We start from the raw sequence: 27,089 nt of genomic DNA, 5'->3' as shown, positions 1-27,089 counted from the left end.
CCTGCAAACCAGTTCATCTGTACCACTTTTCTAGGTTCCACATACATGCGTTAATATACGATATTTGTTTTTCTCTTTCTGACTTACTTCACTCTCTATGACAGTCTCTAGATCCATCCAAGTCTCAACAAATGACCCAATTTCGTTCCTTTTTATGGCTGACTAATATTCCATTGTATATATGTACCACCACTTCTTTATCCATTCATCTGCTGATGGGCATTTAGGTTGCTTCCATGACCTGGCTATTGTAAATAGTGCTGCAATGAACATTGGGGTGCATGTGTCTTTTTCAATTATGGTTCTCTGGGTATATGCCCAGTAGTGGGATTGCTGGATCATATGGTAATTCGATTTTTAGTTTTTTAAGGAACCACCATACTGTTCTCCATAGTGGCTGTATCAATTTACATTCCCACCAACAGTGCAAGAGGGTTCCCTTTTCTCCACACCCTCTCCAGCATTTGTTGTTTGTAGATTTTCTGATGATGCCCATTCTAACTGGTGTGAGGTGATACCTCATTGTAGTTTTGATTTGCATTTCTCTAATAATTAGTGATGTTGAGCAGCTTTTCATGTGCTTCTTGGCCATCTGTATGTCTTCTTTGGAGAAATGTCTATTTAGGTCTTCTGCCCGTTTTTGGATTGGGTTGTTTGTTTCTTTAATATTGAGCTGCATGAGCTGTTTATATATTTTGGAGATTAATCCTTTGTTTGTTGATTCGTTTGCAAATATTTTCTCCCATTCTGAGGGTTGTCTTTTCGTCTTGTTTATGGTTTCCTTTGCTGTGCAAAAGCTTTGAAGTTTCATTAGGTCCCATTTGTTTACTTTTGTTTTTATTTCCATTACTCTAGGAGGTGGATCAAAAAAGATCTTGCTGTGATTTATGTCAAACAGTGTTCTTCCTATGTTTTCCTCTAAGAGTTTTATAGGGTCCAGTCTTACACTTAGGTCTCGAATCCATTTTGAGTTTATTTTTGTGTATGGTGTTAGGGAGTGTTCTAATTTCATTCTTTTACGTGTAGCTGTCCAGTTTTCCCAGTACCACTTATTGAAGAGACTGTCTTTTCTCCATTGTATAGCCTTGCCTCCTTTGTCATAGATTAGTTGAACATAGGTGCGTGGGTTTATCTCTGGGCTTTCTATCCTGTTCCATTGATCTATGTTTCTGTTTTTGTGCCAGTACCATATTGTCTTGATTACTGTAGCTTTGTAGTATAGTCTGAAGTCAGGGAGTATGATTCCTCCAGCTCCGTTTTTTTCCCTCAAGACTGCTTTGGCTATTCGGGGTCTTTTGTGTCTCCATACAAAGTTTAAGATTTTTTGTTCTAGTTCCGTAAAAAATCCCATGGGTAATTTGATAGGGATTGCATTGAATCTGTAGATTGCTTTGGGTAGTATAGTCATTTTCACAATATTGATTCTTCCAATCCAAGAACATGGTATATCTCTCCATTTGTTGGTATCATCTTTAATTTCTTTCATCAGTGTCTTATAGTTTTCTGCATACAGGTCTTTTGTCTCCCTAGGTAGGTTTATTCCTAGGTATTTTATTCTTTTTGTTGCAATGGTAAATGGGAGTGTTCCATTAATTTCTCTTTCAGATTTTTCATCATTACTGTATAGGAATGCAAGAGATTTCTGTGCACTAATTTTGTACCCTGCAACTTTACCAAATTCATTGATGAGCTCTAGTAGTTTTCTGGTGGCATTTTTAGGATTCTCTATGTATAGTATCATGTCATCTGCAAACAGTGACAGTTACTTCTTCTTTTCCAATTTGTATTCCTTTTATTTCTTTTTCTTCTCTGATTGCCGTGGCTAGGACTTCCAAAACTATGTTGAATAATAGTGGTGAGAGTGGACATCCTTGTCTTGTTCCTGATCTTAGAGGAAATGCTTTCAGTTTTTCACCATTGAGAATGATGTTTGCTGTGGGTTTGTCATATATGGCCTTTATTATGTTGAGGTAGGTTCCCTCTATGCCCACTTTATGGAGAGTTTTTATCAAAAATCGGTGTTGAATTTTGTTGAAAGCTTTTTCTGCATCTATTGAGATGATCATATGGTTTTTATTCTGCAACTTGTTAATATGGTGTATCACATTGATTGATTTGCATATATTGAAGAATCCTTGCATCTCTGGGATAAATCCCACTTGATCATGGTGTATGATCCTTTTAACATGTTGTTGGATTCTGTTTGCTAGTATTTTGTTGAGGATTTTTGCATGTATATTCATCAGTGATATTGGTCTGTAATTTTCTTTTTTTGTAGTATCTGTGTCTGGTTTTGGTATTAGGGAGATGGTGGCCTCATAGAATGAGTTTGGGAGTGTTCCTTCCTCTGCAATTTTCTGGAAGAGTTTGAGAAGGATGGGTGTTAGCTCTTCTCTAAATGTTTGAAAGAATTCCCCTGTGAAGCCATCTGGTCCTGGACTTTTGTTTGTTGGAAGATTTTTAATCACAGTTTCAATTTCATTACTTGTGATTGGGCTGTTCCTATTTTCTGGTTTTTCCTGGTTCAGTCTTGGAAGTTTATACCTTTCTAAGAATTTGTCCATTTCTTCCAGGTTGTCCATTTTATTGGCATAGAGTTGCTTGTAGTAGTCTCTTAGGATGCTTTGTATTTCTGCGGTGTCTGTTGCAACTTCTCCTTTTTCATTTCTAATTTTATTGATTTGAGTCCTCTCCCTCTTTTTCTTGATGAGTCTGGCTAATGGTTTATCAATTTTGCTTATCTTCTCAAAGAACCAGCTTTTAGTTTTATTGATCTTTGCTATTGTTTTCTTTGTTTCTATTTCATTTATTTCTGCTCTGATCTTGATGATTCTTTTCCTTCTGCTAAGTTTGGGTTTTGTTTGTTCTTCTTTCTCTAGTTCCTTTAGGTGTAAGGTTAGATTGTTTATTTGAGATTTTTCTTGTTTCTTGAGGTAGGCTTGTATAGCTATAAACTTCCCTCTTAGAACTGCTTTTGCTGCAGCCCATAGGTTTTGGATCGTCGTCTTTTCATTGTCATTTGTCTCTAGGTATTTTTTGATTTCCTCTTTGATTTCTTCAGTGATCTCTTGGTTATTTAGTAACGTATTGTTTAGCCTCCATGTGTTTGTGTTTTTTATGTTTTTTTCCCTGTAACTGATTTCTAATCTCATAGCGTTGTGGTCAGAAAAGATGCTTGATATGATTTCAATTTTCTTAAATTTACTGAGGCTTGATTTGTGACCCAAGATGTGATCTATCCTGGAGAATGTTCTGTGCACACTTGAGAAGAAAGTGTAATCTGCTGTTTTTGGATGGAATGTCCTATAAATATCAATTAAATCTATCTGGTCTATTGTGTCATTTAAAGCTTCTGTTTCCTTATTTATTTTCATTTTGGATGATCTGTCCATTGGTGTAAGTGAGGTGTTAAAGTCCCCCACTATTATTGTGTTACTGTCAATGTCCTCTTTTATAGCTGTTAGCAGTTGGCTTATGTATTGAGATGCTCCTATGTTGGGTGCATATATAATTGTTATATCTTCTTCTTGGACTGATCCCTTGATCATTATGTAGTGTCCTTCCTTGTCTCTTGCAATATTCTTTATTTTAAAGTCTATGTTATCTGATACGAGTATTGCTACTCCAGCTTTCTTTTGATTTCCATTTGCATGGAATATCTTTTTCCATCCCCTCACTTTCAGTCTGTATGCATCCCTAGGTCTGAAGTGGGTCTTTTGTAGACAGCATATACATGGGTCTTGTTTTTGTATCCATTCAGCAAGCCTGTGTCTTTTGGCTGGAGCAATTAATCCTTTCAGGTTTAAGGTAATCATCCATATGTATGTTCCTATGACCATTTTCTTCATTGTTTTGGGTTTGTTTTTGTAGGTCCTTTTCTTGTGTTTCCCAGTTAGAGAAGTTCCTTTAGCATTTGTTGTAGAGCTGGTTTGGTGGTGCTGAATTCTCTTAGCTTTTGCTTGTCTGTAAAGCTTTTGATTTCTCTATCGAATCTGAATGAGATCCTTGCGGGTAGAGTAATCTTTCTTGTAGGTGCTTCCCTTTCATCACTTTGAGTATATCATGCCCCTCCCTTCTGCCTTGTAGAGTTTCTGCTGAGAAATCAGCTGTTAACCTTATGGGAGTTCCCTTGTATGTTATTTGTCGTTTTTCCCTTGCTGCTTTCAATAATTTTGCTTTGTCTTTAATTTTTGCCAATTTGATTACTATGTGTCTCGGCGTGTTTCTCCTCGGGTTTATCCTGTATGGGACTCTCTGCGCTTCCTGGACTTGGGTGACTATTTCCTTTCCCATGTTAGGGAAGTTTTCAACTATAATCTCTTCAAATATTTTCTCGGGTCCTTTCCCTCTGTCTTCTCTTTCTGGGACCCCTATAATGCGAATGTTGTTGTGTTTAATGTTGTCCCAGAGGTCTCTTAGGCTGTCTTCATTTCTTTTCTTTTTTTTTTCTTTATTTTGTTCCACAGTAGTGAATTCCACCATTCTGTCTTCCAGGTCATTTATCCATTCTTCTGCCTCAGTTATTCTGCTATTGATTCCTTCTAGTGTAGTTTTGATTTCAGTTATTGTATTGTCCATCTCTGTTTGTTTGTTTTTTAATTCTTCTAGTTGTTTGTTCTTTAATTCTTCTAGGTCTTTGTTAAACATTTCTTGCATCTTCTCGATCTTTGCCTCCATTCTTTTTCCGAAGTCCTGGATCATCTTCACTATCATTATTCTGAATTCTTTTTCTGGAAGGTTGCCTATCTCCACTTCATTTAGTTGGTTTTCTGGGGTTTTATCTTCTTCCTTCATCTGGTACATAGCCCTCTGCCTTTTCATCTTGTCTATCTTTCTGTGAATGTGGTTTTTGTTTCACAGGCTGCAGGATTGTAGTTCTTCTTGCTTCTCGGGTCTTGTACATCTTTTGATAATTTTTTTTCTAGGTTGTTTAGAGCTACCTAGAAAATAGGAAGGCATTTGCTGCTTTTTTCCTAGCCCTAGACCTCAAGCACTGGTTCTAAATCTGAGATTCCCATCTTGCTTAGAGTACTTAGTCCCAGTACCCTGCAATGCTTGAACTCTAGGATCAACCCCATCTTTGGTTGGTGTACAGACAGACTTGTGTCAGAATACGAACTTCCATGTCCAGAAGCTCTTTAATCATTATCTGTTGAAGGTGGCTATTTAATCTGGGGGAGACACTTAGCTTTAGGAATATTGGAGGGAGATGATCATAATCCTAGAGTTTGGGGGTTTGCTTTGTTTTCACTTTCAAGCTTTTATTTTGTGTTCTAACATGCTAACATTTGAGCCTTGTTAATTTTTTGGTGGGGGGGGGGGGCTGCACTGTGCGGCATTGTGGAATCTCAGTTCCTGGACCAGGGATCAAACCCACACCCCCTGCATTGGAAGCATGGAGTCTTAACCACTGGACCGCCAGGAAAGTCCAGAGCCTTGTTAATTTTTTAAAAAAGCTTTGAGATATACACAAAGATAATAATCTTAGGCATTATGAAGATAAGTATTCAATATAAGTTAAAATAGCAATGATGTTATTTTTCATCTATCAGTCTCACAAAAATTAAAATAATACTACCATATAGTAATACTATATGATTCCATTTTTATAACTAAGAAAACCAAGCAAAACTAATCTAAGCTATCAGAAGTCAGGATGGTGGTTGCTCATGGGGGTGGGCAGTGAGTGGAAGCACAAAAGGGACTTCTAGGGTGCTGGTAATGTCCTGTTCCTTGATCTGGGAGCTGGATACATAGGTGTGTTCAGGTTGTGAGGTTTACATATATGACGTGCACTTTTCTATATACTTCAATAAAATGATTTTAAAAACAGAGCTATACAGGATAGAGAAAGACATAGATTAATGAACTGGCTTATATTCTATCAGACAGAAAGTAACCTAAAAAAGTGTCAATTCGGCAAAAACTATTACAACTTAAAATGTTCACACCCTTTCCACCAGGCATTCTTATTTCTAGGAACTTATCCTTTAAAAACATGCCCGCAGGGGGCTTCCCTGGTGGCGCAGTGGTTAAGAATCTGCCTGCCAATACAGCGGACACGGTTCAAGCTCTGGTCTGGGAAGATTCCCACATGCCGCAGAACAACTAAGCCCGTGAGCCACAACTACTGAGCCCACGCACCACAACTACTGAAGCCTGTGCGCCTAGAGTCTATGCTCTGCAACAAGAGAAGCCACCGCAATGAGAAGCCCGTGCACCGCAACGAAGAGTGGCCCCCGCTTGCTGCAACTAGAGAAAGTCTGCGCGCAGCACGAAGAACCAACACAGCCAAAAACAAACAAAACAAAACAAAATACCCACAAATACACAATGTTATATACTAGAATGTTCTTTGTAGCAATATTTTTAACAGCTAAAAAATAAATCTAGCTTCCATCACATAAGGATATATAATAAATAAGAAGTCTGTAACCCTGATGAGGGTCCTTACCAAACCATGCTGGCACCCTGATCTCAGACTTCCAGACTCCAGAACTGTGAGCAATAAATTTATGCTGTTTATTGGGGAAAAAAAGAACGGGGGGGGGGTGGAATCTAAAGGTCCATCCACCAATCAGAAAACAGTTAACTAACATATAGTACACATACACTATGCAATTAATCAAATGAGTAAAGCAGATCCATATGCACTGACATGAAAAGATGTCCAAGATACATTAAGTGAAAAAAGAGAACAGTTAATAGTATATTTAGCATGAGCTCATTTTGGTTTAAAACTATACCATTAATAAACTATGTGAATACTATAAAATTCTTAGAGGAAAACATAGGCAGACACTGACATAAACTGCAGCAAGATCTTTTTTTGATCCACCTCCTAGAGCAATGAAAATAAAAATAAACAATGAAAATATGAAAATAAACTAATTAAACTTAAAAGCTTCTGCACAGCAAAGGAAACCATAAACAGAATGAAAAGACAACCCACAGAATGAGAGAAAATATTTACAAACAGAGTGACCGACAAGAAATTAATCTTTAAAATATACAAACAGTTCATACAGCTCAATAGCAAAAAAATCAAAACAATCCCAAATCACAAAATGGGCGGAAGATCTAAATAGACATTTCTCCAAAGAAGACATCGAGATGCCCAAAAAGCACATGAAAAGCTCAACATCACTAATTACTAGAGAAATGCAAATCAAAACTACAATGAGGTATCACCTGACACCAGTCAGAATGGCCATCATCAAAAAATCTACAAACAATAAATGTTGGAGAGAGTATGGAGAAAAGGGAATCCTCCTACACTGTTGGTGGGAATGTAAATTGGTCCAACCATTATGGAGAACAGTATGGAAGTTCCTTAAAAAACTAAAAATAGAGCTACCATATGACCCAGCAATCCCACTCCTGGGCATATATTCAGAGAAAACCATAATTTGAAAAGATACATTCACCCTAGCGTTCACTGCAGCACTATTTACAATAGCCAAGACATGGAAGCAACCTAAATGTCCATCAACAGAGGAATGGATAAAGAAGATGTGGTGTATATATATATATATATATATATATATGTTAGAATATTATTCAGCAATAAAAAAGAATGAAATAATGTCATTTGCAGCAACATGGATGGACCTAGAGATTGTCATACTGAGTGAAGTAAGACAGACGGAGAAAGACAAATATCATATGATATTGCTTATATGTGCAATTTAAAAAAATGATACAAATGAACTTGTTTATAAAACAGAAATAAAGTCACAGATGTAGAAAACAAACTTATGGTTACCAGGGGGCGGGAAAGAAGGGAGAGGGATAAATTGGGAGATTGGGATTGACATATACACACTACTATATATAAAATAGATAACTAACAAGGACCTACTGTATAGCACAGGGATCTCTTCTCAATGCTCTGTAATGATCTATATGGGAAAAGAATCTAAAAAAGAGTGGATATATGTATATGTATAACTGATTAACTTTGCTGTACAGAAGAAACTAATGCAACATTTTAAATCCACTATACTCTAATAAAAATTTTAAAAAAAGAATTATTAATGTGATTCTACTGCTAGAGTGAAAGTTAGGAACATAGAAATAAGTAATTTTTAAGAGAAAAAAAATACTATGTGAACATGTATAGAAAAAATTAACACTATGTACCATACTGTTTTTTAGTGGGTTGCTGGAAATGTTCATTTTCTACATTATTTCTGATGTTTGAATTTTGATAATGAACAAGTATTACCTTTATAAGCAGAAAAGAGTAATAATGGAATAAAGTGAACTGGTTTACGTTTTATCAGAATTTCTAGGATATTTTCAAGACTGACTGAACTTATCTTTAAAAGATTCTATCTTTACTCTGCTGATCAAAATAATATGAAATCTGCTCTTAATTGATAAAAATAAACTAACATAATAAAAATATCCTCAATGGCTCCCTATTGCCTATAAAGTCCAATTTTTTTTTAGACTAGAATGCACAATCATTACTCAGTCAATAAATACACACTGAGCATGTATGTGTTTGTTCTTGTGCTAACCAAAGTAAGATATGGTCTCTGGCCACAAAGAGCTTGCACAGGAAGACAGTTGTGTAAATAAACTACAATAACAAATTAAAGTTATATAAGTATATGCTTATAAAGCAGGTGCACAAAAGAAAAAGTAGTGAATTCTATCTGAAAGTGAAACTGCTATGTTTACTTCCCTGCAAAATGCATGTGTTGAAATCCTACCCCCCAGTGTGATGGTATTAGGAGGTAGGGGCCTTTGGAAGGTGATTAGGGCGGGAGGGTGGAGCCCTCATGAATGGGATTAGAGCCCTTATATAAGAGACCCCAAAGAGCTCCTTCATGCCTTCTGCCACATGAAGACACTGGAGAAGATGGCAGTATATGAACCAGGAAGCAGGCCCTCACTAGACAAAGAATCTGCCAGCACCTTGACTTTGGACTTTCCAGCCTCCAGAACTATGAGAAATATATGTTTGTTGCTTAAACCAACAAACCTATTGTATTTTTGTTACAGCAGCCCAAATAGACTAAGACAGATACTGTTTAAGAATGGTATATTAAGGATGACACTCTTGAATCAAGAATTAAAGGATGAGTAGTTCACCAGACAATATAAGGAAGGAATGCCAGGCGTAGAAAATGATTTCTTACTTTATAATTGTCTATACATATTTTAATGTAGAAAATAGCATTTATAGTCCAAATAAGTAAACTGGTCTAATTTGAGTTTATAAATTTTATATATCTATGAACAATTTTTATATTATGCACATACATATATATACTTGTTCTATTAAAATAATATACCAAAGGAGATTTCTAAAATATGAAAGCTTTCCTTTTAAATTAATTTTATTTTATTATTATTATTTTTGGCCACGCCACGTGGCTTGCGGGATCTTAGTTCCCTGACCAGGGATTGAACCTGGGCCCTTGGCAGGGAAAGTGCTGAGTCCTAACCACAGGACCACCAGGGAATTCCCTACAATAATTTTAAATGCTTCTTATTTCTGGGAATGATGATCAATCTAAAATAACGTGGGGGGGAAAAAAGGATTATATAAGATTAAACTGTTAGCTAAAAACAGATTTCTAATGACTTCAAATTATATGTTTCTGCTTCAACTGACTCTCATTAATAAGCAAATCACTATTGCTTTTTAGAAGGTTGCAAAATGGAACTTAAAAATTAATCACTATTTTAAAGTGTAGTATTTACAATTATAGAAATAAAATCCATTCATTCCTGAGTTTGGGTAAATATGTATCAAGACTATTTTTAAGACTATAAACATGCTGGGAGTTCCCTGGTGGCCTAGTGGTTGGGATTCTGGGCTTTCACTGACGTGGCCTGGGTTCAGTCCCTGGTCAGGGAACTGAGATTCTGCAAGCCACGTGAAGACTATAAACATGCTTTTTATCTATTAAACTTGGGTTTTAGTGGCAAGTACATATTCTTCCCGATTGGGGATTTTATTTTATTATTTACTTATTTTTCTTTTTTTTTTTCTTACAGTTTTATTGAGATATAATTGACACACTCGATTGGGGATTTTAATCGGAACTTTCTTTCTAGTGACTTAAGGCAATTACCATACTGCAAACCAATAAGAGTCAAAAATGAATATAAGAACAACTTATTTATCCAGAACCATAATTAAGCTATTTCAGATACTTTCTGTCAGGCACCAAAATGGTCTTTTCATTTTAGTGATTTCTGATAGCAATCTAAAACTAATTACAACCTTCCCTGTCTTCTTAAACAAAGAACATTATTATAAGCTTTCTTAGCATTTAAACCTAAGTCCTCTCCAATATCAGAAATAGGGATGTCTTAGGTGTTAAATGAAGTAATGAATATAAAAGTTTTTGCAGAGTACCTGGCACCTATAAATCCTCAATAAATGTTTAACAAACTTTATTATTACCAAACTTCTATGACTCCTTTGTATTAATTTTCTATCCTATCAGGCTTTTGGCTGTCATTTCCATCATATACGTTTCTAACAGACCATTCAAATTTTGCAGATTTTAATCTGCTACTGAGTGAGAAATCTGATAATTAGGCTAGATAGTAATATGTCTAAAACCCCAAACTACTCAGGCTTGAAATCAAGACTGAGTACATGGACTTTGCAACTTCTACTTTTGCTATGCGAAAGCCATATTACCTCCTGATAATATTCCACACAGTTGAAGTTTCTGAATAAGTGATCTCTCCATAATAAAGTGCTATGTTGCAACCTTTTATAGACAACGGAAACCAAATGAAAGGAAAATATTATATATGTTCCAAACCTTACAAAGACTTAGCCATGTTTTAGGCCAAACACAGGTCTATATTTTTCAGTTGACATTTACCAAGAAAAAATGTTGTAGCACAAGTACACTTAATTTTTATTCAGAAACTAAAGATTTCAAAGACCATTATTCCATTTATTCCTGACTTAAAAAACCAACACAATGCAATATGATTGTGCTTCATTATCCATTCTTTCCTTCTTTTAGTTATTAGAACCCTCTGTGTTTTAGCTGGGCGCAAAGGTTGTCCACCTAGACTACTTTCCGAGCCTTCCTTACACCTGGGCATAGAAAGTGACTACACTCTGGCCAATGAGTTCTTTGTACCTTCCAAGTCATGTCCTTAAAAGGAAGCTATTTGTTCTTCATTCCTCTTTCTTCTTCCCTCAGCCTGGAACTTGAACCTGCAGGTAATGAAGCACCTTCAACAATTCAAACAAGGGCACCATCCTAGGGGATGGCAGAACAAGATAAAAAGCAGCACCTGGGCCCCTGGACCACCCTGAGGAACATAACTAACCTATCCTAGGGACTGCCTTCTAATTGGACTTTTATTGGACAAAGACACAAACTTTTATCTAGGTTAGACCTCTGTTATAGCAGCTGATCCAATACCTAAACTAATAAACTTATTTTACAGGAGAGGAAACTAAGGTTCAGGGATAAAGCAATGCACCCCAAAATACCCTGCCAGTTTGGTGGTACAGTCCAGATTCTAACTGAGCTACAGATGTCTCACTTCAAAGCCCACACACTTTCTACTATCCTACATTGCCTCTTTTGCAGAGAAATGGGAGCCTGAGCACCTGTTGCAAACTACAGGGACTGCAAGATTTTTTTTCTTTTTTGTAAACAGGGGAACATTGTAATGTAGTTCCTGTGAACAGCTTCCACTTGCACTACAGCCCACTAAGGACCCTCATAAGCCTCGGGCTTAACTGCCCAGCCAGGGTAGTCCCTTGTTCTAAGGGAGTTGGAGCTTTACTCTGGGAAAGCTATAAGCAGAAGCTACCAAGTACTTAACGAAAAAGTCAGCACTATACATAAGTACTTAAGAAATTAATATACTCACTTTTAAAGAACTAATCTGGCTGAGATAATAAGGAGAAACTGGAGCAGAAAGAGATTACAGAAAAAATATGTCAGCTCATTATAACAGACAAGAAATAAGGTAAAAAAAAAAGGGGGCATTAGGGTGATGGCAATGGGGAACGGCTGAAGAGATAGATAAGACAAAAGAATATTTGAAAGAAATGAATTTAAGAGGCTTGAGAATAAAGAATAAAATGTCTGAAACAGCTGCTGTTTGGAATTCAACTTCTAGAAATTTGTCCTAAGGCAATATATGCACATGTACAGTCATAATTACAAGAACAACCACTGTAGCACTGTATTAGAAAAAGAAACAAAACAGAAGGACCTTAAATGCCCATTCATGGAGCACTTCCACTTTCCATTTTATACACTTCTACAGCTTTTCCTTAAGCATGTATTCAAATGTCTCTTTTGTCATTTAAAAAAAAGAATCAGAGAATCAAAAAGCATCACTGAATAAGCTAGCTGAAGTTTGATATGAATCCACAATCACTTTTCTATATCTCAGAATATTCTGGTTTTGGTAAAGTCAAAGGAGTAACAGCGTCTGAAGAATTCAGTGCCATAATCTTGAAGTTGGTGATTCATTCATTCATTCATTCATTCATTCAACAAATGTTAGAGTGCTGCTACCCTCATCGGGGCCATGGTCAGTGCAACCAGAGAGCAGTGGTTTGTGACAAGGTAAGTTCAGAAATTGGACTAAGCAGGGGGGTGAGGGATCAGTAAAATAGGTGAGGGAGATTAAGAGGTACAAACTTTCAGTTATAAAATAAGTCATACAGATGTAATGTACAGCATAGGGAATACAGTCAATAATATTGTAATAACTTTGCATGGTGACAGATAGTAACTAGACTTACAGTGGTGATCATTTTGTAATGTACAAAAATACCAAACCACTATGTTGTACACCTGAAACTATTATAATATTATAAGTCAATTATACTTCAATAAAAACGAAAAAAGAGGACTTCCCTGGTGGCATAGCGGTTAAGAATCCGCCTGCCAATGCAGGGGACACGGGTTCGAGCCCTGGTCCGGGAAGATCCCACGTGCCGTGGAGCAACTAAGCCCGTGTGCCACAACTACTGAGCCTGCGCTCTAGAGCCCAAGAGCCACAACTACTGACCCCATGTGCCACAACTACTGAAGCCCACATGCCTAGAGCCCATGCTCCACAACAACAGAAGCCACCGCAATGAGAAGCCCGTGCACGGCAACAAAGAGTAGCCCCAGCTCGCTGCAACTAGAGAAAGCCCACGTGCAGCAACAAAGACCCAAAGCAGCCAAAAATAAATAAATAAATAATTTAAAAAGAAAAAGAAACTGGGACTAAGCATTAGAAACTTCTATAACAACTGGATACCTTCATGGTTGTTTAACTAAAAAACAAAACAAAAATTGGGCTTGTATACTGTATGTCCATGAGTATGTGTGTGTGTATTGTCATTTCATTTTCCTATAAATTCATTTTTATTATATTTTACAAAAGTATTGGTCTGTGATGAATTGGAAATTGGGGGCAAAAAAAAACAATCCAACTGGTTCTTCACCACAGTCAGTTTGAGAAATACTATTAAAGTGCTTAATATCTTGCTGGGCCCTGCAAAATTCTATTTTGGGGAAACAGCAGTGAATCACTATAGAAGGTACCTACTCAAATGAAATTATAATAGCAAGGAGACAACAGAATAAATTAAAAACAAGATAAATACAGAAAATAATAAGTGCACTGAGGGAAATGATTAGGGAAATAAGACAGAGACTGGGTGGAAAGTACTACTTTGGACAGCATAGCTGGTCAGAAGGTCCCAAGTTAAGCAATGATTTGGATATAGGCGGACGTGTGGGTAATTGGTAACAAAAATGAAGCAAGTGGAAAAGTAGGGAAGCAGAGTGAATGAGGATGTTACCATCAGAAGGAAAAAGGACAGTATTTTAGAGTTGAAGGATATGTTTACTCAGTGTCCCACATGGGATCCTGAGGTGAGAGACTTTGTTGCTATCAACTCACTCACTCTCTCAGAATCCGACCAAGGAGGCCACTTAGTAGTTTAAAGCAAAATTTATAAATTTACTATTTGTTTGAGGTCACAGACTCTTGTCCTAGTCCTCAACACCCTTACCTACATGATGGGAGCGTTAGAAAGGAAGTACAAGTTTAAATCCCACAGATTTCAATGCCATCCTGCTCCTTTTCAGTTAACATTTTGCTGCCATTATTGATCAAAAGAATGAGTTGTAATACAGAAAAAATTAATCCAGTCTACTTTAGTAAAAAATCAGAAATATTTGTCCCTAGGCCTTTTACCGAAGTACTCATTATCACAGCATACTACCAAGGCACCACATTTCAGATGACCATTCTGTAGACTTCAAACAGGTAACCTTCCCAGATTTTCTGCCTGAATCAACAGAGATATAAATACAGTTGACCCTTTAACAACAGTTATGAACCACGCAGGTCCACTTATACTCGGTTTTTTTTCAGTAGCAAATACTGCAGTACTATGTGATCCTCGGTTGGTTGAATCCGAGGATATGAGGATATGGAGGAACCGTGGATACACAGAGTCAACTATAAATTAAATTACAGGAGGATTTTCTACTGTGCAGAGCGTTGGTGTTGTTCAAAGGTCAACTGGACAGTCAAGATATGTAAGGTTACAGAATAGAATACTGGTAACAACAGGAAAAGATACTTCTGTCTATTTGCTTGAAACAAAGAAACTTACAAACATTTTTAAAAACTCTCTAAAAAAAAACCCTATGTTCATTGATTAGTAAATAGAAAAATTCTAATACCTACTGTTAAAATTTAAAAAAATCAAATAGCTATGAATATAACTATTTCACTCATAAAGAAACTCATTTGTGTAACAAACATATTGGTAAATGCAAAGAAAACACTCTGGAAGGATGTACAACAAACTTCATTAGAGATTACTCCTGGTAATGGGAAATAAGATTGTGAAAAGAGGAAGAAAGGGGCAACTTTAGACTGTATACTGATTTGAATTATTTATAATAAGCATGTTTTCAACTACTGCTTCAATAACACAAACATTTAAAGAAATTTCCAGAATATGTTAGACTTTGCTTTGATTCTATTACCTGCTCTTACATACCACCTGATTGACTCACTGTTCGTCTACTTTCTGAACACTGTTGGTTCTTGTTATTCATAATAGTTATGCTCTATAGTCACCATGAACACTGAACTAGCAGACACTGAACTGCTGTGCCTAAAGAAAATACAGCGCTAGGTTCCTGTGAGTCTCTGGTAACATTTTCATCAATGGATCCAATACATAACCTTGTTTAACGTGTGCTGTGTGTGTTTAACGTGTGTCTGTTTAAAGACATCTTATTCAATATATACCTTTGATTCATTAACACTGAACTCACAGCTACCAGCGCTATTACTCATGCCTGAGGTAAGCTTATCTAACACACATATTTTCTCCACAAGGCACATCACAGCTTTCTTATACAATACTTCAGAACACTAGACAACAGTTCAGCACTACATTTGGGGCCAGTTTTAACAGCGAAAATTTTAAAAAAGCACAGAAATGCAAAACACATGACACTAAACAGACTGTGAAAAGGACACTTGTTTACAGTATAAGAGTTGAAACAAGAAGGCAGAATATCTTTTTGTTTGACCTCAGTTGGGAATGCACACATCAGTGACTCTGATTTTTTGCTACTTTGCATCTGTCCACAAATCAGTGTGAAAGTGCTGCGTGTATTAATTTTGGGGTTACAAACAAATTTTAGCGTGTAGGTGAATTCACAAATATAGAATCAGCGAATAACAAGGATTGACTGTATCTTAAATACAAGCTTTCTAAGTCAGTTTTGTTATCTACAAGATGGAAGAATAAACTAGATAAGTTCTAAGGCTACTTAATACTCAAAACTTTGAATATGTTAAAAATACTCAATTTTACCTACTAAGTAATAATGTAGTTATTTGCTATAAACCTCTGAAAAAATCTATTTGGCCTATACAGTGTTTAAAATAATTTTTAAGCCAACATTTCAAAATCAAAAGACTTCATATAAAACTCCAGATTTCCACCTTTTCTTGAAAAACATCAGCCTGATAGCTAATGGTAGCTAACACTGTATTTCATACAATTTAAGAAGCCAATGATTATAAGATCTACCATTTTTTAAATGTATTGCCAAGAAAAAAGAAATACCACCAATTATAATTACAAGATGCAACCTGATTTCAGAGATGTTTAAATGCTAAAGTGCATTACAGAACTGTTAAAATATGGCATGTAGAGCACTTACTATGTGCCAGCTATGTTCTAAAATTCTTTATACTTTTTAATTTATTTAATCTTCACCAAAATCCTATTGATAGGCACTATTACTATCCACATTTTAGAGATAAGGAAACAGAGGCACAGTGGGTAAGTGACTTGTCCAAGTTCACAGAACTGGTATGTGGTGGGACGGGATTCAAAGCCGTTAAATTGGCTCTCTGCAACAACTGGCTGAAGCTGAGCACTAGCTACACTCTCAAGGCAGGATATGCAGGCTCCAATTTCATCCCAGACCTCTGGTCTCTTCTCTAACCCGACCTGCTTCACTGAACAATGATGTTACCCAACTGACACTGTTGGGATTTGAGTTTGTGATTCTTGCATTAAACAACAGAATACTACATATTAACAAAAAACAGTTCTAAAGAGAAAAAATATGTACAAGTAAAATTTAACCCAGAGTTAATTTTATTTAAAAGGATCAGAAAGGTGTGATAAGAAGGAAAAACTTAAGAGACAGCAGTATTTCAACTAATTCATACTATGCTAACTAGGTATTAGAGTTAATCAGAGATAAATACAATGATGAATTAGATATGGATCCTGTTATCAAGATGTTTTATAGTCTATTAGAAGAGGATATAGTGTAATTAAGAAAAGCAACTAAAAATCTGATATTTTAAATAATTTCTAATAAAGTAGCTGTATGTTTTAACATGCAAAGATCTCTAAGACATATCAATCAATGAAAAAGATAAGCTGTAGAACACTATAAACAGTGTATCATTTGTGAAAAAGAGGGATAAATATGCTCATACAAATATATAATTCTATACTGCATGATTATTCATAAAGGTCTGGAAAGATTTATACCAAACTAAGAATAGTGGTTATTTCAGGAAAGAGAACTGAAATTGGAGATGATAGTCAAAGAAGACTTAAACTTTACTAGTATTGTTTGTCATTTTGTGGAATAAAATAAAGAGCTAATAAACTAATATGTATAACCTCATGCAGGTGATTATGTTTCAGGACTCTTGTTTTCAGTAATTGCCGTGTGAGATTCACAATTCCACTTATTAAGAAAAATATGAAAAGAACAAAAAATCCCATTAATAATTGATAAATTGAGCATAATCAGAATTACAACCTTATAATCCAAATTTAATGTTTGTTTGTTTAGCTTACTAATAGTGTCATTTATTTTTATTCAGTAATACACAAAGGACACCAAAAAAGAAGCAATGGGAATAGGAGTGACTAGGAAAGAAAAACCTGAGATGAGGAATGTGAAACTAAAAAACCCCTGAGAAGTAAAAGAGGAAAAAAAGAAGATGGCATAAAACTAGGATGGTGAGCCACATTTAAAGGACACTGACATAATGTAGTTTGCAATATTTTCTCACAATTCCTAACAGAAATCCATATTTTTTTAGTATTCAGTAACTATTTAACTGACATGCAAAAAAGAAAGTCAGGAATGTCAATTTAAAAAAATTGAATTCAACCATTCAATCATTTATTCAACAAATATTTATCAAGCACCTAATACCAACTTATTTGATATAACTTTGCCTTCATGAAGCTTAAAACATAGTTATAACTTTTTTGGAGAGAACTTCCCCAACCATGACTATAGGACTAAAATAATTCATGCTAATCAATAGTCAATTCATTTATATTGTTTTAATGGAATAAAAAAATTACTGTTTTCAAATACAAAAAAGAGCTAGAAATTTGGTTTAACTCAAACTCTACTACTGAGAAGACTTTCCAAAAAGAAAAAAAGCAAAAGCCAGACTTATCTTCAGATGACCTAAATTATTACAATCTAAAAAAAAAAAAAAAAAGTAGGAACATTACAGTCAAACAGTCTCTCTGCAGATAAATCCATAAACCTAACACAATCTATTTCCATTACAATTACCAGTAAGTCAGCTGACATAATATACTGCATTTATTCTCCATGCTTTCTCTCAGAAATGAACTATGTTTTCCAAAAGCACACCCTTTTAAGCAAGACATCATAATGAAACTTCTCTACCAAATAACAAATGCTAGCATCTCAAAGTCTAACACTACCAAAGTTTTCAAATTAAAGGTGACTAACTTTTTATACAAAGAATGTTTATGGCATTTCTGCCTGAGGTATAAAAATATAAGCATGTCTTTTCTATGATATCTACATCACAAAAATCAGACAGAACAGTATAAATAATAAGAGATAAATGTATAAAAAGAGAAACAAATTTATATAAGAAATTCTTACATTCTCTCCTAAAAGGTAATTCAGAAGTGATTACAATTACTTCTCAAACCATAAAACATCAGGAATTACTTTGTCTTTTAGGCAGCCAAATGGGCAACACTTCATGAACTCCATAAAACTGATAATGAAGGACTTCTAAAATGTAGCATTCCTTTAAAAAAATATATCATTTAGGACAATAGTAACCAAAATGTGTTCCTCAGAACACTAGACCTACAAGGTTTCCTGAAGGAAAAAATGTATATCATCAATTAGATTTGGCAAACACAACTTACATTATATCTCCATCTTGAAACTATTTGAAAACATAACACAGTGCCTGTTTAATAAACCTTGTATAAGTATCAGGTTTTGGGGGCTTCCCTGGTGGCGCAGTGGTTGGGGATCTGCCTGCCAATGCAGCGGACACGGGTTCAAGCCCTGGTCTGGGAAGATCCCACATGCCGCGGAGCAACTAGGCCCGTGAGCCACAACTACTGAGCCTGCGCGTCTGGAGCCTGTGCTCCGCAACAAGAGAGGCCGTGATAGTGAGAGGCCCGCGCACCGTGATGAAGAGTGGCCCCCACTTGCCACAACTAGAGAAAGTCCTCGCAAAAAAAAAAAAAAACAAAAAAAAAAAAACAAAAAAAACAAAAAAAAACAAAAAAAAATAAGTATCAGGTTTTTTGTTTTGTTTTTGACCATCACTCAGTACACACTTCTTTAGTAACGGAACCCTTTCAAGTACATCTACTCACTTTCTTTGGGACATGCTTTGGTATGCAAATTTTAAATGATACAAATAATCTATACATAATAAACCTTCAAAAGAGCCATGTAGGGACCTCCCTGGTGGCGCAGTGGTTAAGAATCCACCTGCCAATGCAAGGGACACGGGTTCGAGCCCTGGTCCAGGAAGATCCCACATGCCACGGAGCAACTAAGCCTCTGTGCCACAACTACTGAGCCTGCGCTCTAGAGCCCGGGAGCCACAACTACTGAGCCCGCGCGCCTAGAGCCCGTGCTCTGCGACAAGAAAAGCCACCGCAACGAGAAGCCCGCACAGCGCAACGAAGAGTAGCCCCCGCTCATTGCAGCTAGAGAAAGCCCACACGCAGCAACGAAGACCCAGCGCAGCCAAAAATAAATACATAAATAAATTTATCAAAAAAAAAGGCCATGTAGTTTTCAATAGACACTACTTAAAAAGAATATAAGAGACATCTTTGGTTGGGTATAGAAGTGATCAAAACACAAATCATTATTAAGGCTTTCTCTGACATTGTTATTGTAAGAGAGCTAAGAGAGAAAACACATACCAGTTACTACACTGACCTGGTTATTAATGTAGAATATGAAACAAGAATCCAGATATAGGAGTCAGGCTACACATTTATAGTAACATGGTATCTCATATGCTTGACTAAACCAAAGCTATGTCTAAATTTAAGTGCACATTCCTTAATAACAATTTTTATTAAAAGAAACTACAGCTGTGTCCATATTGTTAGCCCTTTTGCTTTTTAAGCCAGCTGACCAAAGTCTGATCGAAAAAGAGAAGCCTTAACAGTAGAGTAATTCTGCATATCTTTTCTGGACTTTTGCAACTTTCATGCCTTGGGACACAATTTGAGAAGAGAACCCCCCCTCCATGATTTATCACCGAATGTAGTTAACACTTTTCTTGGAATTTGCAATAAACTCGCTTTAAAAAAAGATATTAGCTGGAAGGTAGATGGAAAATTAAGCATGTCTCAGCACTCAAAAGAATGAGTAGGATTTTTACTATAATTAGTGTTTATTTGGACCTAGCAAAGTATGCCAAGGCTAAGGAGGCTACAATCATCAGAAATCAGTGCCTTTCTCTACTAAAGTAAAAAAGAGAAATCAAATTAAAAAGTATTTGACTCTAAAACAGGAAAGGTTTAATGTGAATGAAATTCTAGACTTAAAATATTCCAAACTTTATAGAATTATTGACTAACATATGATACAAACACAAATATTTACTATTTTGTTTCTAAAGAACATCTTAATACCAGTCCAAAGTTACTCTTAACTAAGTATGAAAAGCTAGGTACTATGCAAGCAATAATACAACTCACACATTTAGAAGGCACTTTAGTTAAGAAAAAGCAGGAAAGCAGTCAAAGCACGGCAAACCTGAAAAATCCTTTAAGTAAAAAGTTTGACGTAATGAATTTCAATCATTCCAGAACTTTGATTCCTACAATCCTTAAAAAGTATTGTTTCAGCACCTAGTAATTGGTAAGCTGCTATGATTACAGATTTGTGATTTCTTTCATAACACCATAATTAATTCATTTAACAAATATTTATTTAGTATTACTATGGAAAAACAAAGATTAAAATATCTATGGGGACTTCTCTGGTGGCGCAGTGGTTAAGAATTCGCCTGCCAGTGCAGGGGACACGGGTTCGAGCCCTGGTCCGGGAAGATCCCACATCCCGCGGAGCAACTAAGTCCGTGCGCCACAACTACTGAGCCCACGTGCCACAGCTACTGAAGCTCATGGGCCTAGAGCCCATGCTCCGCAACAAGAGGAGCCACCGCAATGAGAAGCCCGCGCACCACAACGAAGAGTAGCCCCTGCTCACCACATCTAGAGAAAGCCCGCACGCAGCAATGAAGACCCAGCTCAGCCAAAAATTAATTAATTAATTAAAAATAAAAATAAAATATATATGAACACTGCCCAAAAGACGCTTAAGAGTCCAGAAGAGATGGCACAGATTTAAAGGGTAGAAAATGGTAAAGAGCCTAAGAAATCCACAATCTACTTAAATTGTGAACATTGCTCAGAGGGGAAAGAGATTCTATGCAGTTTGGTGGGGGAAAGAAGTAAAGGGTGCAAATCAGGGAAGGGATCGATGATGGATTTAAAGGAGAAGTAGAATTTAGACAATGAAAAGACGCTTTCCACTGCGAAGAGATGAGAATAGCAAAAAAGATGGAAAACCACAATGAAATAATTTAATTGTGCAGGAATGGACAAACCTACAAAATACTAGCTGATAATGCAGAAGTTAGATATTCTAAATAAGCTCTGGCAACTGGAATATCCAGGTCACTTCAAATCACCAATTAAAAGATCTAATATTGTACCAACACACTCTGTTGATGCTCTATAAATACTTCTAAATTAGTGACCTATGACCCCCTTATACCAATTATTCTTCCTGATGGAATGAGATGGTGAAATAAATTTTATTCATACTGTAACTCAGAATAAACTATTAATTCTCATCCGAAGACATATTAGTTCTCCAATTTTGAGTATACACGTTCAACGTTGGGCAAGAACAAGGACCCCCCAACTTTCCTTTCAGTTTATATATACAAGATACACATCTGATACTCAAGTTTCACTTTGAAACCATGATATAAAAGCTATGTTGTTCCATTCACTATGGCAAGATCAAAGTGTTCTAGTCTCAGCTCTGCAATATTGCGCAAGTTGCTTTAGTGCTCTGTGCCTCAGTTTCCTAACTTGTAAAATAAGGGGGTTCCACCTGGGTGATCTGCAAAGGGCCTTTCAGCTTTAAAATCCTATACCCAGTTAACTGTACATCACCTTTTCTACAGAAGTCATTGTGCCAAGACTAACTATAACAAAAAGAGTATTCTTTCCCTAAACACATGTAATAAAAATTAGCCTTTATTAAGCACATACTAAGTCTTAGGTTCTTTCTATTCCTTATTTCACTTAATCTTCATTACACCCATCAGAGTACGCATTTTCCTTATTTTACTCATAAGGTTTTAGCCATCTCTTGCCTGTTCAATCCAATTAGGGGTGGAAGGCAAGGATTCAAATCAAGGTCTAACTCCAAAGCAAGCCCTAAAAAACCACACTATAAAACTTGGTGCCTCAAACAAAAATATCAGACAGATAAAATACATGAACAAAAGCTGAAGAGGTGGGCTGTGACTATGGTAACCTGGAGAGAGCATGGTCTTCTAAGAGCGCAACTCAGCTGCCTTGAAGCCACAGCGGGAATGGACAAGAGAAGCCAAATATCAGTTTGTGTGTGTGTGTATGTGAAATCTCCTGATTTTCAAATGAAGGAAGATAGATTCACCAGCTTTCAGCTTCTGCTTTAAACAGTTCTAACTCAGATTTTGTGAGGTTAATTTTAATAATTATATAAATTTCCAAAATTCCCAGATAAGTATTAAAATATGGGGCAGCAGCAATAAAGCCTAGGCTTTGATGTAAGGCAAACTTTGGTTGAATCCCTGCTCCATTACTAGCAGTGTGACCTAGGTCAAGTTACTTCACCTCTCTAAGCCTCATTTCTTCATTTGTAAAGTGAGGATACTATCACCTATCTTTCAGGGTGGTTAGGGATCTAAGGAAAATGTGAACTATAAAGAGCACAGTACCCAGCACAAGGTAAGAGTTTGACAAATGAAAGCTATTATTTACCCTTCAGGATCTCAGGAACACAGAACATGGGATCTATGTTCATAGACAACCCAGTAATGTCTACGAATACTACCCAAAGTTTACCTTTAAAATGCCATACCTTGGACTTCCCTGGTGGCGCAGTGGTTAAGAATCCGCCTGCCAATGCGGGGGACACGGGTTCGAGCCCTGGTCTGGGAAGATCCCACATGCCGCAGAGCAACTAAGCCCTTGCACCACAACTACTGAGCCTGCGCTCTAGAGCCCATGCGCCACAACTACTGAGCCCGTGTCCCACAACTACTGAAGCCCGCGCACCTAGAGCCCGTGCTCTGCAACAAGAGAAGCCACCGCAATGAGAAGCCCGTGCACCAAAACGAAGAGTAGCCCCCGCTCGCTGCAGCTAGAAAAAGCCGGCGCACAGCAACAAAGACCCAACGCAGCGCCCCCCCCAAAAAAGTCAGTTTGTCACTTTCTTGTAGATCTAAAATTACTCTCAAATTAAAAGCTTAGTTTAAAAACAAGTCATATACACTCATTTCTAATAGACACTTAACCAAACTTCGAAGAAAGTTTATCCTAAACCTAAAATCGAGCCAACTTATCAAATACTGTTTGCAGTAGCTAACAATTTTTTTAAAGTGACGCTGCAAATCCTGTTACCACGAGTTCAGACTTCTGAATGGGGTGAATGGAAGGGAAATGTGTTTCCAAAGCAGTTTGAGCGCGAAAGATCCCTACAACGTCCGAGGGAGTATTTCCCAAATATTTGGGTAAGACTGAAAAACGGGGTCCGAACTAATAACACCTGGCAGAACGACCTGTCTCCAATTGAACGGACAGGGGCAGGCAGCTTTGTGCCCAAACTATCGTATTATTCTTAGCCAACTGCTCTGGTCAACAGCTGGGTTTTAAACCTTCTTGCAGTCTTCCCCAAAGCCCCATTCCGGACCGCGAGGGAGGGAGCTGGACTTTCCTCACCGCCAGGGTAGACACTGGCGAAACGGGAGGGACAGGCCCGCGGCCCCGAGGGGCGTGGGAGACAGGTCGGGCCACCCCTGCCCCGGATCGATGACTTCCCGGGCGGTACCACCCGCGGACCACCACCAAGCGGCCTGCGGAGCTGTTGTCAGCAGGGCCGAGCCGCCGCGCTGCGGGTTTCGCTGGGGGCGTGAGGAAACAACTCGAGGGTTTCAGGAGAGGAAGGAAGGCACAGGGGCAAAGGGGGAGGAGGCATGTGGACTCCCGGCCCACGGTGACACGCGGGAGGTGACCTTCGGGCCCCCGAGTCCTCCGTCCCCGTTCCTACCCGGACCCTTCCCAAGTCCCGGACCCGCCGCTCCTCTCACCGTCTCGGCTTCTGTGTGCTGGGGTCCGGCACTCTGACCCCCCATAACCCCGCGGAGGAAATTCATCTTGCCGCTCAGCCACCGGCTCCACCGGCCCCGTCGGGAAAGAAAAGATAACTTCCCCTGTCCTCCGCAGGGCCTGGCCCCCAAGCCCGCACTCAGCGCTCTCCGGCCGCCGCCACCACCGCCTCTTACTCGGCTGCAGCTCCAGCCCCCTAAGCCCGGAAACAGCCTCCACCACTTGTCGAAATGCGCATGCGCGGGGACGTGGCATTACGTGGCTGCTCGAAGGGCGAAGGCAAGGGGGAAAGTAGGCGAGAGGAGGTCGGTAGCCTGGGTCCGCCCAAGCCCCGCCCACTGCGCAGGCCCCGCCTCCCTCCGCAAGGACACACCTCCTACCCCAGCCCTGCGCTGGTCGCTCGGGCTGGTCTCAACCACCCACGTGGTCCGAGCCCTGCCCTGCCAGCTGGAGAGAATCCGGATAGTGTACGCTTTTTGGCTTTCAGGGTGTTTAATTGTCGCCGAGCGGACTTACTGCAAGCTGTCAAATCTGGGGTCGTATTTTGTTGAGTCGAAAGTGAAATTTTCCTTCGGCCGACCTGACAGGTAAGGGTTCCCGGCCCCTGGGAGGGTTCTTTTGGTTTCGCGGTGTAGCAGTACCGGCGTTGTGGCCTTCTCGTCCCCGCAAATTGCATTTCTTTACAGGGCTTTGTTTGGTGGTAAAAAGGGTGCTAGAGCCCCCTCATTCCACTGCCACGGGAGGGCGCATTTCTCAGCTCTTGCTCTTCCAACCTGCTAAAAGGAATTCCTGGATCTAAATACCAGGTACACCGCTATTTTCCTGTGGTGTGGGGAGGAAACCACTCGAACCCTGCATTTAACTTACTAGAGAAAATACATTGATCTGCCGTGTCAGTTCGGCAGCTAGTAGCATGACGTTTTGTTATTAACTCTAAACCCCTACATTTTCAGTGTGGTTTTTATTTTAGCATGAAAAATGGCATTTTTCAAATCGGTATGCCTTGTTTCTTTCGAAATGAGAGTGCCAGGTACACACGCTTATGGAGTAGTCTTGTAAATAAATATCTTGAACCTAAAAAGCGCAGGGTCTAGTTAGCTAATTGATTAATACACGTCTCCACTTGGATGCCCCACAGGTCTCAGATTCCCCAGCCTCCCTTAAAGAAAACAAAATCAATGTGCTTTTTCTGCGTGCCCTGACACGCTCTTTGGTACCACTAGCCAAATAATTGCCTAAGCTAGAAGGAGGAAGCTGGGAGGAATCTGAAACTCTGGATTGCACCCCCATGTGTTCAGTAGTCAATCCTGTCATGTCTATTTATATTGCTCAACTAGGTCTCTGCTCTCCATGCTCTCTGTTTCTGACATAGTTTATATTGTCATTTTTCACCAAGATTACGGCAATAGCTTCCTAACTGGTTTGTCTGCATTCACGCCCTGGCTTCCTTCCAGTCGTCTGCAGTCCACCCTTGGGTGAGCTGACAATAACAAAACATCTGTCTGTGTTGATCTTCTTCTGAAAGTCCTCCAGCTGTTGCCCATTCTCTCCATAATAAAATCCAAACTCCTTAGCTTGGTGTACAGGCCTGTTATGTTCTGGCTCTTGCCTGTCTTTCTAGCTCCTGTCTCCCTCACATACTCTGGATATATGCCTGGATATGCCCTTCCCCTCCCTCGACTTCATCAAGGAAACTCCTGCTAGTTCCTTAAGACTTTTTTTTTTTTTAATTATTTTTATTTATTTTTGGCTGTGTTGGGTCTTTGTTGCTGCTCACGGGCTTCCTCTAGATGCGGTGAGCGGGGGCTACTCTTTGTTGCGGTGCGCGGGCTTCTCATTGCGGTGGCTTCTCTTGTTGCAGAGCATGGGCTCTAGGCTTGTGGGCTTCAGTAGTTGTGGTGCGTGGGCTCAGTAGATGTGGCTCACGGGCTCTAGAGCACAGGCTCAGTAGTTTTGGCGCACAGGCTTAGTTGCTCCGTGGCATGTGGGATCTTCCCGGACCAGGGCTCGAACCCGTGTCCCCTGCATTGGCAGGCGGATTCTTAACCACTGCGCCACCAGGGAAGCCCCATAGTTCCTTAAGACTTAACTCTGGCATCTTCTGAAAGCTCTCCCTGAAATCCAGATACGTATGTATATGCTAGCACTTTGCAGTTGTTGATATGTGGGAAGCTCTCAATAAATGCCTGTTGAGCCGGACTGTTAAGGGCACGACTATGTTATTCATTTTTATGTCTCTGTGGCTTAGCATTGTGCCATAAAAGGTGATTTGATGGATACATGTACAAAACATTAAAGGATATATGAATATAATGCTGAGGAAAAAGGTCCTTTTTTCATCTGTAAGGTGGGATTGCAGATAACACATATCACAAAGGCTCTGGTGCATGTTCCTTTCCTAGTGCCAAGGTTTTAAGCCTGGGTGACTTGGAGAACAGTGGGGCTCATACTGCCAAAAATACTGTACACTAAGCATTGTCCTCTGCTTTAAAACTGGACACTTGACATTTTGCTTCAGACATTTTCCATGGGGGCATTTCATTGCAGCCTAAAAAAAGTAACCAATAAATGCTCAGCATTTTTATTACCAGGTAATGTGTGCAAAGAACTTCACCCAGTCCCTAAGCCTTACCCCTCCCTGAGCCTCTCCTCCCCTCCTCCCTGTGCCCCACTCTTCCCCATTATCAGAGATAAATCTCTGAGGTCAAGTGGGGCTCATGGATGTCTATCACATGTATTATTTGGTAATAAAAAGCAGCGCCTTGACATCTTAGCAGAATTATTTTAAGACACCACCCTTTTCAAAATGCCCTGCTTTGTTTTAAATTTTGGTGAATGTAGTAAGTCACTAACAGCGTGCTAT

General features: G+C 38.5%; 1 protein-coding gene across 4 annotated transcripts in view; it reads right to left on the bottom strand.

Annotated features, from left to right (window-relative positions):
* Positions 1–24,489, bottom strand: part of USO1 (USO1 vesicle transport factor) — a 96,100-nt gene extending 71,611 nt beyond the window's left edge. For all 4 annotated transcript variants that reach the window (XR_009701112.1, XR_009701113.1, XR_009701114.1 and 1 more), the window contains exon 1: positions 24,208–24,489. Coding sequence is in view for 1 of the 4 variants with exons in the window: in XM_061192381.1 (XP_061048364.1) it covers positions 24,208–24,273 (66 nt within the window). In the remaining 3 variants the exon portion in view is untranslated. The remainder of the gene's footprint in view (positions 1–24,207) is intronic.
* Positions 24,490–27,089: the final 2,600 nt, after the last annotated feature.

This window comes from Eubalaena glacialis, chromosome 5 (genome assembly GCF_028564815.1).
Source record: "Eubalaena glacialis isolate mEubGla1 chromosome 5, mEubGla1.1.hap2.+ XY, whole genome shotgun sequence".
NCBI classification, from domain to species: Eukaryota; Metazoa; Chordata; class Mammalia; order Artiodactyla; family Balaenidae; genus Eubalaena; species Eubalaena glacialis.
The sequence above is the reverse complement of the archived record's forward strand: the minus strand, read 5'-3'. Positions and strand labels throughout refer to the sequence as shown.